The 17,500-nt window shown below is 46.9% G+C and overlaps 1 protein-coding gene across 2 annotated transcripts in view; it reads right to left on the bottom strand.

Annotated features, from left to right (window-relative positions):
• gus (splA/ryanodine receptor domain and SOCS box containing gustavus) overlaps positions 1-17,500 on the bottom strand; it is a 241,378-nt gene that overhangs the window by 174,774 nt on the left and 49,104 nt on the right. Inside the window, exon 1 of one of the 2 annotated variants that reach the window (XM_070141153.1) lies at positions 15,316-16,240. The exons of the other annotated variant lie outside the window; for it this stretch is intronic. Within the exon in view, the coding sequence (XP_069997254.1) occupies positions 15,316-15,800 (485 nt within the window). The 5' untranslated portion in view covers positions 15,801-16,240. Of the gene's footprint in view, positions 1-15,315; positions 16,241-17,500 lie in introns of those variants that run through there. 2 annotated transcript variants of the gene reach the window in all.

Raw genomic sequence — 17,500 nt, 5'->3', positions numbered from 1 at the left:
ATAACAACAACGACAAAAGACCCTCACAACCACCACCAACCAAGAACTGAATGCGCGTCTCCCTAAATGCATCCCTCCCTCCCCCGTTGGGCCTCCTCCCTCCCTCAAAGAGCCCCCTCCCTCTCCTCTCCCTCAAAGCCCCCTCCTCTCCTCTCCCTCAAAGAGCCCCCCCTCTCCACCCTCAAAGCCTCCCCTCTCCTCTCCTCTCCCTCAAAGACGCCCCCATCCCTCTCCCACCCTCAAAGCCTCCCTCTCCTCTCCTCTCCCTCAAGCCCCCCCCTCCCTCTCCCACCCTCAAAGCCTCTTCCCCCTCTCCCCTCCACGCCCCCTCCCCCCCACTTCCTCTAAGCCTCCGCCAGCCAACCGAGAGCCCTCACAATGCTTCCAACGCAGGCCTACCAGCAGAGCGTGTAACAAAGGCCTCTCTGACGCATGCCAAAACAAAAGTAAAAATAAAAAAATAAAGGCTGTGTCTTTACAAAAACCTACCAACCCTTCATGGCAAAGGTTTTCTGAGTAAATATGCACTATCTTCATCATCATCACCATCACCCTCACCCTCACCATCACATACACACTATCATCATAATAATAATATTAACAATAATGCTATTGTTAAAGATATGAATAAATACAAACATTATGAAAGATATGAATAAATATAAACATTATGAAAGATATGAATAAATATAAACATTATGAAAGATATGAATAAATATAAACATTATAATAGATATGAATAAATATGAACAATGGCAGTAAAGAACAATACAAAGAACGCGGGATTTAAACCAAATCTAAAAAGGAATAAAAAGTAAGCAGGATATAAACAGCTTTCCCCTCACAGGTCGACCACCCTGGGGCAGTGTTCTCGACATCGATAGAAGCTGCACGCACACGCATACACACGCACACGCATACACACATACACACACACAAATACACACACACAAATACACACACACACACACACACACACACACACACACACACACACATACACACGCACACACACGCACACACACACACACACACACACACACATATTCCTGTTGGAGCGAGGTGAAGACAGGAATGGAGTGGGACAAATAAATGGGTGAAGAAAGAGGGAATGCTTAAAGGGAGGAGGGAAAGGAGAAAAGTAAGAGAAAGGAGGAGGACAGGAAAGACGAACAGCAAGTGGGAGGTGAAAGAATCGAACAAACCAAAGGGATAAAAAGAAAATACGAAAAAAAAACGGAAGCAAAACCAAAATTTAAAAAAACGGAAGCAAAATCAACATGTAAAAAAAAACTATATTAAAAATAAATAAAAACGTGGAAAACATATACAATAAAAGAGAGTAGAAACCCCTCAAGCCGGATGAAACGGAGACACGGTTTGCAACAAAAGAAGAAAAGTAAAAGAAACACGAAACGGAGATGAGAAAATGCGATAAATGCGACGAAAATAAACAAAACACGAGACGGGAGTGCGAACCTGAGACATGAAAGACTAGATAAATGCAATGAGAAGCATAACAGGAATAAAAGGAGAAAGGCGCTAATCGGAGAGAACAAAGAAATAAAAACGGAAGAAAAGTGATAAAAGAAAGGGGAGACAAAAAAGGTAGAAAAAACGACCGATAAAATGAGAAGGAAAAATGGAAAACAAAATAGAAATGAAAAGCGAAGAGAAAAATGATAAGAAGCGAGAACAAAAATAATGAAATGGAAGAAAAAAAAAGACAAGATGAAAAACGAGGCAGGGAGTGAAATATGAATTGAAAAACGAAGAAAGAGAAAAATTTTAAATATGAAAAATATGAAAAACGAATAAGGAGAAAAATGTTAAAAATGAAAAACGAATAAAGAAAAATTTTAAAACCGAAAAAAAGATGAAAAACGAAGAAAGAAGAAAAAGATGGAGAAAAAAAAAACGAAGAAAGAAGAAAAAAGATAGGAAACGAAGAAAAAGAAATAAAAAAAAGAGAGGAAAAACGAAAGAAAAAAAATTAGCTGGGGCGTGTGCAGAGCATTAGCCACAGGAGCCGCCGGGGTGTGAGGACTCGGGTGAGAGGGAGAGGTTTCCCTGGCCGGCCTTGCTTCCCCTGCTTCATTTTCGGTCTCTCTCTTCCCTTCTTTCCACTCTTTTCGGCCTTTCTTTTGCCTTCTTTCCATCTTTTTTTTCTCTCTTCCCTTTTTAACACTTTTTTCATTCTTTCCCTTGGCTTCTTTCCAATTTTTTCGTTGTTTCCCTTCCCTTCTTCCCCTTCTTTTCTCATCCCTCATTTCCTCTTTCTTTTTTATTTCCGTTCTTTCCCTTCCCTCATTTCCCCTTTTTTCTTTATTCCCTTTATTCCCCTTCCCTCATTTCCCCCTTTTTTTTTGTTCTTTCCCATCCCTCTTCCCCCCCCCCTTTATTGCCTTCCCTTCCCTGCTCTTGCTTCGCTTGATTTATTGCCTCTCCTTTCCTTCCTTTGTTTCCATACCTTTCTTTGTCTCCGTTTCCCTTATTACCAATTCGAGGAGCACACGTAAAGCGACAAATCACACACACATTCGAATAAAGCAACGACTCCCAAGTGGCAAGAATTAATGAAGATGATGATGAATAAAGATGATGCTTAAAGATGATTATTGATGATGATTATTGATGTTGATGGCGATGATGATGATGATGAAGATAATGCATATTTACTGCCTGTATTTTATGTGCATGCGTACGTGGATGATGACGACGACGATGATGATAATGACGACGACGATGATGATAATGACGACGACGACGACTTACGATAAGAACTATTGTTGAAAAAGCAAGAATTCCTTCGTTAATCTAAGACGGCAGGGAGAGAGAGAGAGAGCAGAGAAGCCGACCAACACGGACCGACACCAACCGACTCCAAGTACAGGGTCTAGAGCGAAAGGAAAGGGATAGGGAAGGGGTAGGGAAAGGGAGGGGAGGGGGGGGAGAAAGGGGAAGAAGCTGGGAATGTCGGAAGGGGGGAAGGGAAGGTATTGGGGAAGGGGAAGGGAGGGAAAGTGTTAGGAAAGGAGAAGAGAAGGGGAGGGAAAGTGTTAGGAAAGGAGAAGAGAAGGGAAGCGAAAGGGTTAGGGAAGGATGAAAAGGAATGGGCTAGAGAAGGACGAAAGGCAAGGAGCTGGGAATGTCGGAAGGGAGAAGGGCGAAGGGGGGGGGGAGAGAAAGGAATAGAGGCGGGAGGGGGGGGGGAGGGGTTGCAAGGGGTCAGGCTGAGCAACGGAAGACGATGGAACGTTCAGCATTTCCTCCGTCAGGGCCCCCTCGCCCCTCTGCCACGACCCCGCGATGTGCAACGCCTCTGCCATCCCCTGTGGGCGTGACATGGGGGAGGGAGAGGGGCGGCAAGGATAAAAAAGGGACACGGGAGATAAAATAAAAGAAGTGAGACAGGAAATGAGAGAAAAGAGGGAAGGGGGGTAAAGCGAAGTGGAGGGTAGAGAGAGAGAGAGAGAGAGAGAGAGAGAGAGAGAGAGAGAGAGAGAGAGAGAGAGAGAGAGAGAGAGAGAGAGAGAGAGAGAGAGAGAGAGAGAGAGAGAGAGAGAGAGAGAGAGAGAGAGAGAGAGAGAGAGAGAGAGAGAGAGAGAGAGAGAGAGAGAGAGGGTGAAGGAGAGGAAGGGAGGGAAGTTGGAGAGGGGGAGGGTCGGAAGGAGGAGGGAAGGAAGGAAGAGGGCGGAGCGAGGACAGAGGGAAAGGAGGAAAAGGGAAAAGAGAGGAGAAGAGAGAGCGGGTGAGATAAAAATGCCTGGAAAGGGAGACGGAAGAGGAAACAAGGGGAAGCGTTAAAAAAAGCGGTGGGAAGAGGGAATAAAAACTCAACCAGGAAACAAGGGAAGAACATAGGAGAGGATAACGAGAGAATGAGAACAAGAAAGGGAGAAAGAGAGAAAGAAAGGAAGAGAACGAGAAATAGAAAGGGAGAAAGGAGAACGAGAGAGAAAGAAAGGAACAGAGCGAGAAAGAGAAAAGAAAAGTGAACAGAGCCAGAAAGAGAAAGAAAAAGGAAGAGAGGGAAGAGAGAGAGAGAGAGAGAGAGAGAGAGAGAGAGAGAGAGAGAGAGAGAGAGAGAGAGAGAGAGAGAGAGAGAGAGAGAGAGAGAGAGAGAGAGAGATGCAAAGAAACAAAGAGAAAGAGAAAGGAGACAAGAAAAAAAAGAGTGAAAGATACCAAGAGAGAGAGAGAGAGACAAACCGACAAACCGACGCACAGACCGACAGACAGACGTAGAGAAGGGCTCCAGCACCATTCGCCCGCTCGACCTGGCCATAGTTAAATCAAAACCAAAATATGCTAAACACATACACCCGAAAGGAAGACAAACACGATATAAGTAATAAAAAGTAACATTAATCATGAAAGCAAAGAATCTGGAGCGCGTGGAGGAGGGAAGAGAGGTAGAACGGAAGGAAGGTGGATAAGGAAGGGAGGGAAAATCAGAAAGAAGAGGGGGAAATACAGATGAGGAAGGAGGAAAGGAGGAGAGAAGAGAATTGGGAGTGAAAAAATAAAAAAAAGGAAAGAAGGCGAAGGAACATGATGATTAAGAAAAATGAGGAGGTGAAGAATCATTATGAGGAAGAAGAGACAGAAGACGATAGTGATTATAAGGAAGAACGAGGAAGAGGACGATAATGAGTACGAGAAAAGGAAAAAAAATATCATAAAAAAAATAAAACCAAAAGTAAAAACACAAATCGGCATCCAAGCCCAGGAAGCCCACGGTGGAGAGTAGCACCTACGACCAGCGATTTACGGGATACGACTCCAGGGACGCTCGCTGCGGGAGCCGAGTCCTCCTCCGCGTCCTTCGCACCGCAGGAGAGGCAGCAGGCAGGCAAGGCGAGGCGAGGCGAGGCAGGAAGTACCCGATCGTGACACGAGAGAGAGGCAACCACACGGGGATCACGTTTCTGCAGACCTCGTATAGGAAATCAATGCTAAGGTTCCCCCTTGGTGGCGAGGGAGAAGGGAGGGAGGGGAGGGAGAGGGGAGGGAGAGGGGGAGGGAGGGAGGGAGAGGAGAGAGAGGGGAGGTAGGGGGAGGGAGAGATGGGAGGTAGGGGGAGGAGGGGGAAGGAGGGGGGAGGGGGAGAGGGGAAGCTATATTAGTAACTGCTGTTGCTCTTGATGTTGCCTCTTTGTTTTTATTATTGTTGTTTTTTGCTGTTGCTTGTGATGTTCATTTTTACCTGCTGGTGTTTTTTTTTTCATCTTCGTAATTAACGATGTGGAAATGAAGCTGACGGTCTGCTGTTCATCTCATTTCATACCAATATCACTATCACCTTTATGCTCTTTTTTTTAGCATTTTTAGCAGTAGTAGCAATAAACGGAGGGAGAATATTTTCGCTGTTAACCTCTTTTGTTAATTAGTTACTACTGCTTTTAATGAGATATTGATTTCATTGTAATTACTACTGCTCTCTCTCATTTTTTTTGCAATGACTACAGCTGGTTCGTAAAATGGTTGTAATGAGTAACCGATGTTTCCTCGTTGCTGTTATTGTTCAGGCGAAACAAAGAGCACAAACTGCTGATGTTGACGAGGATAAACTACAACGACAGTAGTAACAATAACATAAATCTTATCGATGGACAGTTGCTATAATCATTATTGCCGCTGTTGTTGTCGTTGGCGGTGGTGCCAGTCTTCTAAAGGGCCATAACAATGCCCATGATAGCATTCGGAACTTACACCAAACACACCTTTATACGAACATAAACGCAAAAACACGTTAAATACACACGTACCCTCTCCCCCTTCCTCTCTCTCCCTCCCTTCTTTCCTCCCTCTCCCTCCCTCCCTCCCTCCCTCCCTCCCTCCCTTTCTCCCTTCCTCTCCCCCCTCCCTCCTTTCCTCCTTACCTCCCTTCCTCTCTCTCCCTCCTTCCACTTTGAAACATGGACTGATCTGACGCCCAGGGGTCTGAAAGTGGAGGGCGACATTCCACTTCGTACCCTGAGTGGAGAGCCGTGAGAGGGAGAGAGGGGGAGAAGAAACGGCGAAGGAAAGGAAAGGAGGGAGGAAGGGAGGGAAGGGACAATAAATGGTGGAAGGAAAGTAGGGAGGGAGGGAAGGGAAAGGATAATAAATGGTGGAAAATATATGTCAACGTGAGAGAGAGAGAAAAAAAAGGAAGAGCGACGAAAGGAGAAAAGCACAAGAAAGAGAAGACAGAACGAATAAAAGAAAAAAAAAAGATGGAAAAACAAAGGAATCGAGGGAAGAAGACCAAAAGAAAGTGAAAGAGGGTGGAAGAGAAAGAAAGGACCGGAGCGTGGGAGGAGGAACCGAGAAGACAGAAACAAGAGGTAAAAGAAAGGGCTTAGTAAACGCGGATGAGGAAGTTCAGCAATGCGTGATGAAGGAAAGAAAGGGGAGAGCGCGCGAGAGGGTGGACAGACGCGAACCAATACAAACGTGAATGTTTACACCGCTCTACCTTATTCTACACTGAGCGAGGGGAGCGCGCAGGGCGGGTTTTAAAGGGAAAGAGAGAGACAGATGGAAGAAATTATATATATATATATATATATATATATATATATATATATATATATATATATATATATATATATATATAAAATATGTATATATATATTATTATATATATATATATATATATATATAAGAAAGAGAGAGAGAGAGAGAGAGAGGAGAGAGGAGAGAGAGAGAGAGGGGAGAGAGAGAGGGAGAGAGAGGAGGGAGAGAGAGAGAGAGAGAGAGAGAGAGAGAGAGAGAGAGAGAGAGAGAGAGAGAGAGAGAGAGAGAGAGAGAGAGAGAGAGAGAGAGAGAGAGAGAGGGGGGGGAAGAAGAGAGAGAGAGGGAGGAAAGAGAAAGAGAGGGAGGGAGAGAGAGAGAGAGAGAGAGAGAGAAGAAGAGAGGGAAGAGAAGAGAAAGAGAGGAAGAGAGAAAGAGATAGAGAGAGAAGGAAAGAGAAGAGAGAGAGAGAGAGGGAAAGAGAAAGAGAAAGAGAGAGGAAGAGGGGTTACAGGTCATAAGAGAAAGAGAGAGAGAGACAGAGAGACAGGGTGAGAGAGAGAGAGAGAGAGAGAGAGAGAGAGAGAGAGAGAGAGAGAGAGAGAGAAAGAAAGAGAGAAACAGAAAGAGAGAAACAGAGATGTCAAGTTATGAAAGAGAGAGATGAAACAGGCGTTAGAGAGAGAAACAGAAAGAAAGTTTAGAGATAAGTAGAGAGAAATATAAGCAAGTATTTATATAGAGAGAAAGAGCAAGAGAGAGAAAGAGCAAGAGAAAGAGAGAAAGAGAGAGAGAGAGAGAGACGGGGTAGGTAGATGTTTCACATTACCCGCCCTAATTACCCGGTCCCAACACCTGTCACAGATGTCGAGCGCGAGAGACGCAGCAGCACACGCCCGCCCGCCCGCGCGCTGACATCATCACAAACGAAGCATCATGATAAACACTTCCTCGGCCCGCTCGACCTCGACGTCTTCGGAGGAGGAGGGTGAGGGGAAAGGGGAAGGGAGGGTGAGGGGAAATGGGGAAGGGAGGAGGAGGAGGGGAAGGGAGGAGGGAGGAGGGAAAATGGGGAAGGGATGAGGGTGAGGGGAAATAGGAAGGGAAGGTGAGTGGTGAGGGAGAGAGGGATGGGGGAAGGGAGGGTGAGGGAGAGAGGGAAGGGGGAAGGGTGGGTGAAGGAAAAAGATGGTAAGAATAAGGGTAAAGGGAAAGGAGGGGAAGAGAATAGGGTAAGGGGGAATGGAAAAGGGACGGGAAAGGAGAAGAACAGAGGAGAAGGGAAAGGGAAAGAATGGAAGGGGAAAGGGTTTGGAAGGGGAACAGGAAAGAAAGAAAAGGGGAAAGAAAGAAGAAAGCAGAAGGATAAGAAATGGAATGGGGGGGGGGGGGTGCAAGGCAAAGAGGGAGTATCGAACGAAAGGAAGGACAGGGGAAAAGAAAAGAGAGGGATACAAGTCAATCGTGAAAATATAAAGAAAGGAAGGAGAAATATGAGTGATCATGGAGTGAAGAAAACAAAAGAGGAACGAAAAGGGAATAAGCAACGGAAAATATAGAGAAAAGGAGACCGAAGTTACCAGAAAAAAATTCATAAGAATATAGAATACATTTCCTTCTTTCCTTTAAAAAAAGTGGAAAGAAGGAAAACAGCGAAGGAAAAACGAAGACCGAAAGAAAACAAAACAAAACATTGAAAAGAAACCGACACACACCGCCTACAGTGAAGAAAAAAACAGAAAAAACTGAAAAAAAGACTAATCAACGAAAGAAATTAAATACAAAAAGCGAGAGAATCGAGACGAATCCAACCCGAAACCCCTCGGCCGCCCAGGAGAGCCAGCAATCGGCCGGCAGCCAACCCACCAGCCAGCCAACCCCTCGCCACGCTGCCTCTCTCTCTCTCTCCCTCTCCCTCTCTCATTCATGCAACATCCAGCTGAAGATTTAAATTCATTCAAACCCGTCCTAAAGACCCTAGCTCCCCCTCCCCCTCCCCCTCTCCTCCTCTCCCTTCCTCACTCTCCTCCCCCTTCCTTCCTTAACCCACCAATACCCCCCTCAATAAAAAACCAGTAATCCAAATCAAGCCTCCTGCCCTCCTCTTCCCTCCTCCTCCTCTTACCGCCATCCCCCCCTTCTCTTCTACCAACCCACCCCCTTTCCCCTCCTCCCCTCCCCGACCATTTCCCAAATCGCCCCTCCCCCCTTCCCCCCTTCTCTACCCCTCCCCACCCCCTCCCTTTTCCAAGCGCTTTCGACAACCGTGTCACAGCTGATGACATTGGCCCAAGATTTATCTCCGCTTAGCATGGGAGAGCTGATAGAGCGTTAGCAGCGACGCAGCCTCCGCACGCTGAATATTTATTTGACGGAGGGAAGGGGAGGGAGGGAAGGGAGGGAGGGAGGGGAGGGAAATGTAGAAAGGAAGGGAAGGAAATGGAGAAGGAATGGGAAGGGAGGGAAGAAAAGGGGGAAATGTAGAAGGGAAGGGAAGGGAGGGAGGAAAATGGAGAAAGGGAGGGAAGGTATAAGGGAGAGAAGGATGGAGGGAGGGAAAGGAAAAGGAAGGAAGGTAACAGGTGGGAAATATAGGAGGGAAGGAGGGCCATGAAAGAAAAGAAGGGGGAAGGTACACGAGAGAGAGAGAGAAGGGAAACCCGAGTGGATGGAGGGAGAGGAAAGGGAGGGAAAGGAAAGAGATAAATGAAGAATAGACACGAGGGAGGGTGGGAAAAGGAAATGAAGGAGGAAGGGACCAGAGGGCAGGGACACAGAATGAGAACGACAGACGCACGAAGAGAGGGGGAGCAGAGAGAAGCAACGAATCAAGCAGCGAAGCAAGCAGTGAAGCAAGCAAGCAAGCAAGCACATGTGACAGAGCAACGCTTGCGTGAGAACTGAGGAAATGACAAGCCCATAATTCTCCCACTGCCCCTAATTCGATAAATTTCGGAACGCCGACATGCGTGCGAAAATGCTACGTTCGTATACCATGGCATGTGCAAATCACGTTACTCTGTGCCAAAAGCGAAAAAAAACTCTCTCAAAGTCTGTATTCAAACTTGGCAACATTTCATCAATCGTTCTTGGTCGTTTTTTCCCCAAGGCGAAACGAAAGAGTTATCAGTGACTAAATAATAATAAACTAATAATAAAAACTAAATAATATTAATAATAACAAATAATAAACTAATAAGCGAAAAACAGATCAATGACTCTGAATAATAAACTTAAAAAACAAATAATAAAAACCTAAATAAACATAATAATTAAAACAACAAATAGTAAACAAATAAATGAAAGTTATCAATGACTCTGAACTTCATTTATATGTAGAAACAATACTTCCTAAACCATTATAAAAACGCAAAGTTAAAAGCAATGACAAGAACAAGACCATAAATCAAATATCCAAAAACAAAAACCTCAAAGTAGAAATAATAAAAATACGAAGCTAAAAACACCGTACATAAACTATTAATAAAATCAACAAATACAAAAACTACGTCATTACGAACAAAAAATATTTTAAAATAAAATAATAAAAAATGAAGTCCACAACCCCCCCACCCCTCTCCCCCTCCTGCCATGAACAATATGTTGAAAAGCAATTAAAATCCAAAGAACAGACCTCACTTCATCCTAAAAAAAAAAAAAAAAAAAAAAAAAAAAAAAAAAAAAAAAAAAAATGAAATAACATTTTCCCGAAATACATCCAACGCCACACACACACGTTTTGAGTAAATACTCCAAATGCTTCCCTCATATTAAACATCTGCCATGAAAACTCCCACTCCCAATGCGAGCAGTTTATAGGGCATGAATCGTGCATATACAGTTTGCATGTTGAACTCTGTGACTTATTTAATACATGCAACATACGGAACGAGTGAATGGATGCCATCAATAACGGACACTTGTATAAACACAGATACGTGCATTTTACTGTATACAGGCTTTTGTGTGTGTGTGTGTGTGTGTGTGTGTGTGTGTGTGTGTGTGTGTGTGTGTGTGTGTGTGTGTGTGTGTGTGTGTGTGTGTGTGTGTGTGTGTGTGTGTGTGTGTGTGTGTGTGTGTGTGTGTGTGTGTGTGTGTGTGTGTGTGTGTGTGTGTGTGTGTGTGTGTGTGTGTGTGTGTGTGTGTGTGTGTGTGTGTGCGCTTTTTTTTGCCTGGTAGACAAAGGTTGATATATCGATATATAGGTGGACCCAAATATGCAGACAAAAAGTTTAATATCACTGAACTATTGTTAACGATAAATACAACGCCATACTACATATCATAACATAAATACATGTACATGGAAATCGTATAAATGAATTATATACTGTATACATATACATATATGTAAAATACGTACATCTATTTGTGTGCACGCTGTAAACACACACAGGCTGCACATAGGCCACAGAGTAATTTCCCCAGAGTTTGCGAAGAATCCCCGATCGATGCTAGGCCGAGAAGCTTCCATGAACTTGAGACCTACTCCACCTCCTACCTCCGAACTCCTCTTCCCTGCCTCCTGCCTCCTCCTGCGTCCACCTCCACCTCTAACCCTTTCTCCAACCCCTCCACCTCTAACCCCCTCCTTTCCCACCTCCACCTCTAACCCCCTCCTTTCCCACTTCCATCTCCTTTCCCCCTCCTTTCCCATTTCCACCCTCCTTTCCCACCTCCCCTCCTTTCCCACCTCCCCCTCCTTTCCTACCTCCCCCTCCTTTCCTACCTCCACCTCCTTTCCTGCCTCCACCTCCTTTCCTACCTCCACCTCCTTTCCCCCTCCACCTCCTTTCCTACCTCCACCTCCTTTCCCCTCCACCTCCTTTCCTCCCTCCACCTCTAACCCCTCCTTTCCCACCTCCCCCTCTACACCCCTTCTCCACCACCTCCCCCTCCTCCTCCTCCTCCCGGCGAGTTCCTCCCATCCGGCCCAAAAATCGCCAGCGAGAAGCATGCATAATTCGCAATCAAACGCATCCTCTTATCAAGCACGCACATCCTGTCACGGGAACACGCCATCACCTTGTCATTACCTCTAATTCGCGTCTGCCACCCCAAGGAACGCGCCCCCGCACCCTCTCGCTCTCCGACGGCCCTCCCCTCCTGCCCGCCTGCCCTCCTCCCCTCCCCCCTTGGCTTCTATTGCCTCCCCTTGCCCTTGGGACTTATTTCCTTCTCTTCCCTTCCCTTCCCGTCCATTCCATTCATGTCCTGCCCTGCCCTCGTCCTCCCTTCCAGTTCTCTTTTACCATTCTCCCTTTCCATCTGTTCCTATAAACTTTTTCCCTTTTCCTATCCATTTCCCTTTCCCTCTCTTCCTTCCCATCTGTGCCCCCTTAGTCTTCATTTCCCCTTCACCTTCCCCTTCCCTGCTCACTTTCCCTTCCCTGCTCACTTTCCCTTCCCTTTCCTTTCCCACTTTTCCCATCCCTTCCGTGCTCCCTTTCCTTTCCTTTCCCATCCCTTCTCCCTTTCCCTTTCATTTCCCATCCCATCCCTTCCCTGCTCCTAACCCCTTCCCCTTCTCTTCCTTTCCTCATCCTTTCCCTTTCTATCCCCTTCCCTCTCCACCCCTCTACCGCCGTCGCCGCGAAGCACATCCTTCCTTAAAGCTGGGCGCCGAGAAGCATATCGCATGACTCTTGGAACCAAACTTTGACTGATGATGATGACGTTGATGATGATTGATGATGATGATGAAGATGGTATTTAATGGTGGTGATGGTGATGAAGATGGTACTTAATGGAGGTGATGATGATGATGATAGTGACGATGGTGGTGGTGATGAATGATGAAGGTGAGGGATGATGATAATGATGGTGGTGTTGATGAACATTAATGAAGCTGAAAATCGTGGTGATGTTGACGCAGTGTTGATATTAGTCGTTGACGATGGTGACAGTGAACCCTAACTACGGAAACAATGACAACAAAGATAAACAAATTTGGCAAAACAAAAACAGTATACTAATAACATTAAAAAAAAAACTACTATCGCAATCACAATGTCACCACTAAATAGCAACATCAACACCACCACCACAATCACCACCCCTATTACAGCAACACTATCACCACCATCACCACCACCCCCAGCACGACTATCACCACCATCACCACCACCCCCAGCACGACTATCACCACCACCACCTCCACCACCGCCATCCCAACACACTATCACCACCTTCACCACCGTCATCCCAACACACTATCACCACCACCACCACCTCCTCCACCACCACCATCCCAACATACTATCATCACCACCACCCCCTCCCCTACCACCCCCATGTGTTTTCCCGACGCGCACACATCATGTTATCTGCTTGATGATGCACATTCCGGCCAACAGGAAACACTAATGAGGCAGCACAACGCGCCGGTAATGAACCCAATACACCAGCTGGCGAGGAAACAAATGGCCAGATCCATCATGCGCCAAAAAGCAAGCAATCACAGCAAGCAATTTGCCCGGGGGAGAAATTAAAGAGAAATTATAAGGAGAGAAGAAAAAGAAAAGAAATGGTGAGAATTGGAGAAATTATAAGGAAAGAAGGAAAAGAAGAAATGGTGAAAATTAGAGAAATTAAAAGGAAAGAAGGAAAAGAAGAAATGGTGAAAATTAGAGAAATTATAAAAGGGAGCGAAGGAAAAGAAGAAATGGTGAAAAATAGAGAAATTAAAAGGAAAGAAGGAAAAGAAGAAATGGTGAAAATTAGAGAAATTATAAAAAGGAGAGATGGAAAAGAAGAACGGTGACAATTAGAGAAATTAAAAGGAGAGATGAAGAAAGAAAAAAATAGCGAAAATTAGAGAAATTATAGGAAGGAGAGACGAAGAAAAAACATGTGAGAAGTAAAAGCTCAAATAACGACGACGATTTAATGGGAAGTATGAATAAGGGTAATAATGATAATAACTGCTACAGTAAACGCAACATCAATAACGACTGCAGTGATGGTGATAAAGACAGTAATAACAATAACAATGACAACAAAGACAAAAAATAAAAACGATTTAAAACCACATAATAATACTAATGAAAATAAAGAAAACAATAGCCGTGATGACAACAAAAACGAAAAAAATAAAATACGCCCAACATCAACATTTCGCGAAAAAGCAAGCCCTTTCCAAATCGCAAACAACGACACCCAAGGACAACCCGGCACGCCAAACTTACCCCCCCCACCCCCCACCAACCCATCCACCCCGCGCAACCCATTCCTAAACAGCTGATTCGCCCTTCAAGCAAGCCATGCAAGGTGTGCATGAGCTTTTCCTTGCGAGATCTCTGGTGGCCGCGTCTACCTCCCTCCCTCCCTCTCCCTGGGGGGGGGGGATCTGTCTCCCAATCTCTCTCTCTCTCTGTTTCACTTTCTCTCCTCTCCTAATCTCTTTCTCTCTCCCAATCTCTCTCTCTCTTTTCTTTCTCCTCTCCCAATCTCTCTATCTCTCTCTTTTCTTTCTCTCCTCTCCCAATCTCTTTCTCTCTTTCTCTCCTCTCCCAATCTCTCTCTCTCTTTCTCTCCTCTCCCAATCTCTCTCTCTCTTTCTCTCCTCTCCCAATCTCTCTCTCTCTTTCTCTCCTCTCCCAATCTCTCTCTCTCTTTCTCTCCTCTCCCAATCTCTCTCTCTCTTTCTCTCCTCTCTCAATCTCTCTCTCTCTTTCTCTCCTCTCCTCTAATCTCTCTCTTCTCTTTCTCTCCTCTCCCAATCTCTCTCTCTCTCTTCTCCTCTCCCAATCTCTCTCTCTTTCTTCTCTCACCTCTACCATCTCTCTCTCTCTCTCCCTCTCCCAATCTCTCTCTCTCTCTCTCCCTCTCCCAATCTCTCTCTCTCTCCCTCTCCCATCTCTCTCTCTCTCTCTCTCCCCTTCTATGTATCTCTCTCTCTCTCCCTCTCCCAATCTCTCTCTCTCTCTCCCTCTCCTCTCCTCTCCCAATCTCTCTCTCTTTCTCTCCTTTCCCAATATCTCTCTCTTTCTTCCCTCCTCTCCCATTCTTTCTTTCTTCCTCCTCTCCCATTCTCCCTCCTTTCCCATTCTCTCTTTCTTCCCCTTCTCTCCTATCATCTCTTTCTTCCATTCGTCTCTCATTCTCTTTTTCTTCTCCTCTCGCATCATCTCTTTCTTTCCCTCCTTTCTCATTCTCCCTTTCTTTCCCTCCTTTCTCATTCTCTCTCTCTCTTTCTTTCCCTCCTCTCTCATTCTCTCTCTCTCTTCCCCTCCCTTTCTCTCTCTCTCGTGCGCCCCAGACAACCGTCCCCCGACTCGTGGCCCTGCGTGACCAGACACAACTGCTTCATTTCGCGTTTGACCTTTACAAGACGGTTATCCCCAGGTCCCAAGCGTCTGTCTGTCTGTCGGCTTGATCCTTCCCTCCTCCCCTTCTTCCCTCTTCCCCTCTCCCTCCTTCTAACCCCTTTCCCCCTTTCAACCATTATCATCTCCTCCTCCTCCGTTGTCTGACCCTAGGTTGGAATGTGGAGTGACGGCGCCTGACCCAAGATAGGGCGGGATGGCAGGGGAAGCTTCAAGAAATGCGACAAAACAGAAAAGAAAATAACATAATGGAACGGGGATTGAAAGATGTCTGACCTCGGCTTAGAGGCCAGAAGGAAAGACACCGGACTCAACCTGGAATGACCCAATCTGGGGTAACAGAGGCAAGGGGACGTCTGACCTCAACTCGGACGGGACCTCGGCTGGAATGCGAGGTTAAAGACAAGCCCTCCAAAGCCACGAGAGGAAAAGACGCCCCGAAATGCCGTCTGACCTCGGCTGACCTTAGCAGAGCGTGAGGACCTACCTGGAAGACGTCTCTCGCGTGACCTTCATCTTCAGGCGTACGGCCGTCCAAGTCTCGACCAGGCTCCGCCACAGGGCCTCCACCTTGATGTCTCCTCCCCTGCTGAGTCTGGCTGCCTCCAGACCAACGGGCGGAGCTACGGGCGGAGCTTCGCACACTGCGATACAATCCTCGGCGGCGGAGCTGCTCCTGCTGTGGCCACTGCTGCTGCCTCTTCTGCTGCTGCTGCTACTACTACTGCTGCTGCTCCTTCTCCTCCTCCTCCCAAGGGCTGGAGCAGAAGCGGCCGGACGGGAATTCACAAGGGCGACTACCTCGCTGGCTCCTCCTCGACTGCAAGGCTCGCCCAGGCCGCGGCAATGCTCCGGCTGCTGCTCGTCAGAACATGCTCCTGCCACATCCACGCTCCTCGCACTCTTTGGTATGATGCGGTATTGCAATTCTTTGGTATACGAAGGCCTCAACGCTGGCAGTGTATGGTACATTCACGCGTCTGCTTCAGCATATCATCACCACTACTCAATGACACGAGTTCATTCACAACGAACATCAAACAAATAGAATAACGACTTAGCAATATTTCCTTTTTTATCTATCTCTACAATATATATATTATCTGTATTATAAAAAAAGCACAAGATCTTGTTTTACGTGACTAGAGTGTAAACACGGGCAGTGTCCTTAAACAAAAGTGAGTTGGAGTCGTAGCAGGAGGTGACGGGGTGTGTGAACCACACTAGCGTCTCAGATTAGATTGAAAAAAAGGGACACGGCTTCCAAAACAAGAGGGAGAGACAGACAGACACACGAGCGACACCCAAGAGGGGGGAATAAGAGGCGAGGCCGACGTCGTCTCCGTCTCCGTCTCCACATGCACACGCGCCTTCTCTCCTGCGCCCGCAACCCCCGCGCTCCCTGACTAGACTAAAGGCAACTGTCCGTCACTCCGCGCGGCCGCCACCACCGCCGCCGCCGCCGCCGCTGCTGCTGCTGCTGCTGCTGCTGCTGCTGCTGCTTCCAGTGGTGGTGGCGGTAGAGCTCCTCTCTCGCTCTCCTCGCTCTTCTCTCTCTCTCTCTCTCTCTCTCTCTCTCTCTCTCTCTCTCTCTCTCTCTCTCTCTCTCTCTCTCTCTCTCTCTCTGTGCGTTAATAACCCTTTTTCATCGGCCAAGTTCAACCCCAGCAGCGTGCATCGGCAGCAGCGGAGACGAGAGCGAAAAAGGTCTACGTGAGACGAGGCCTCCTCGCAAAACGCATTCGCCGAAGGAATAAATACATCTTTAGTAAACAAGACGTGTGTGGAAACGTTAATAAACAACACGGCAACCTTAAAGCAGTACCTGGCAACTGCGCGTGGGACGGGCGGGCGGGCTGGCTGGCTGGGGATAGGGGGAGGGGCCTGGTGAGGGGGAGGGGGTCCCGGGTATCAGCAGAATGGGGTGTGCAGAGGGGGGTGGAAGGGGAAGGGAGGGGGGTAGCGCGGAGCAGCCAGGGAGGGAGGGAGGGTGAGAGAGGGACATAGAGAGCAACGGCAGAGGGGCTAGACACAAGGGGGTGGGGACAGAAGAGAGAGGGAAAGAGGAGAAGGAGGAGGAGGAGGAGGAGGGGGGTGAAGGTCGCAGTCACCTCAATGAATGCACACTCTCCAAGGGCCCCCGCCTATACCCGTCAGCGTCCCCCGCCGGAGGAGAGTATCTCAGCGCACTTCCTTCGCAGACGGGGACACGAACCGACAGGGTAAGAAGGGCGACGCAACAAGAAATTTAGAACGAGGGAAAGAGCGAGAGAAGCAAAAATAAAAGCAAGAACAAACGAATCCAAACGAAAAGAAAGAAAGGAAGACATAAACACCCTCCCTCCCCCCCTAAGAAAAAAAAAAGATCACCCACTAAAAAAATAAGGAAAGAAATTTGAAAAAACAAAAACAAAAATCAACAGGGAAAAAAAAGAAAAAAAAACGGCAACATTTCGGTCCATGAGCGGCACACAGACGGACAAAATCAATACGATAAACCCCGCACACAGACGAAGGACCCCATCCATACACGCACCACGAAAACACGTCCGCGGCCTAATGAGGGAGGTCGATATGTATGGGTCCGTACCACACACACACACACACACACACACACACACACACACACACACACACACACACACACACACACACACACACATACACACACA

The sequence above is a fragment of the Penaeus vannamei genome, chromosome 27, assembly GCF_042767895.1.
Source record: "Penaeus vannamei isolate JL-2024 chromosome 27, ASM4276789v1, whole genome shotgun sequence".
NCBI classification, from domain to species: Eukaryota; Metazoa; Arthropoda; class Malacostraca; order Decapoda; family Penaeidae; genus Penaeus; species Penaeus vannamei.
Note: the sequence above shows the minus strand (reverse complement) of the source record. Positions and strands in the feature narration are given on the sequence as shown.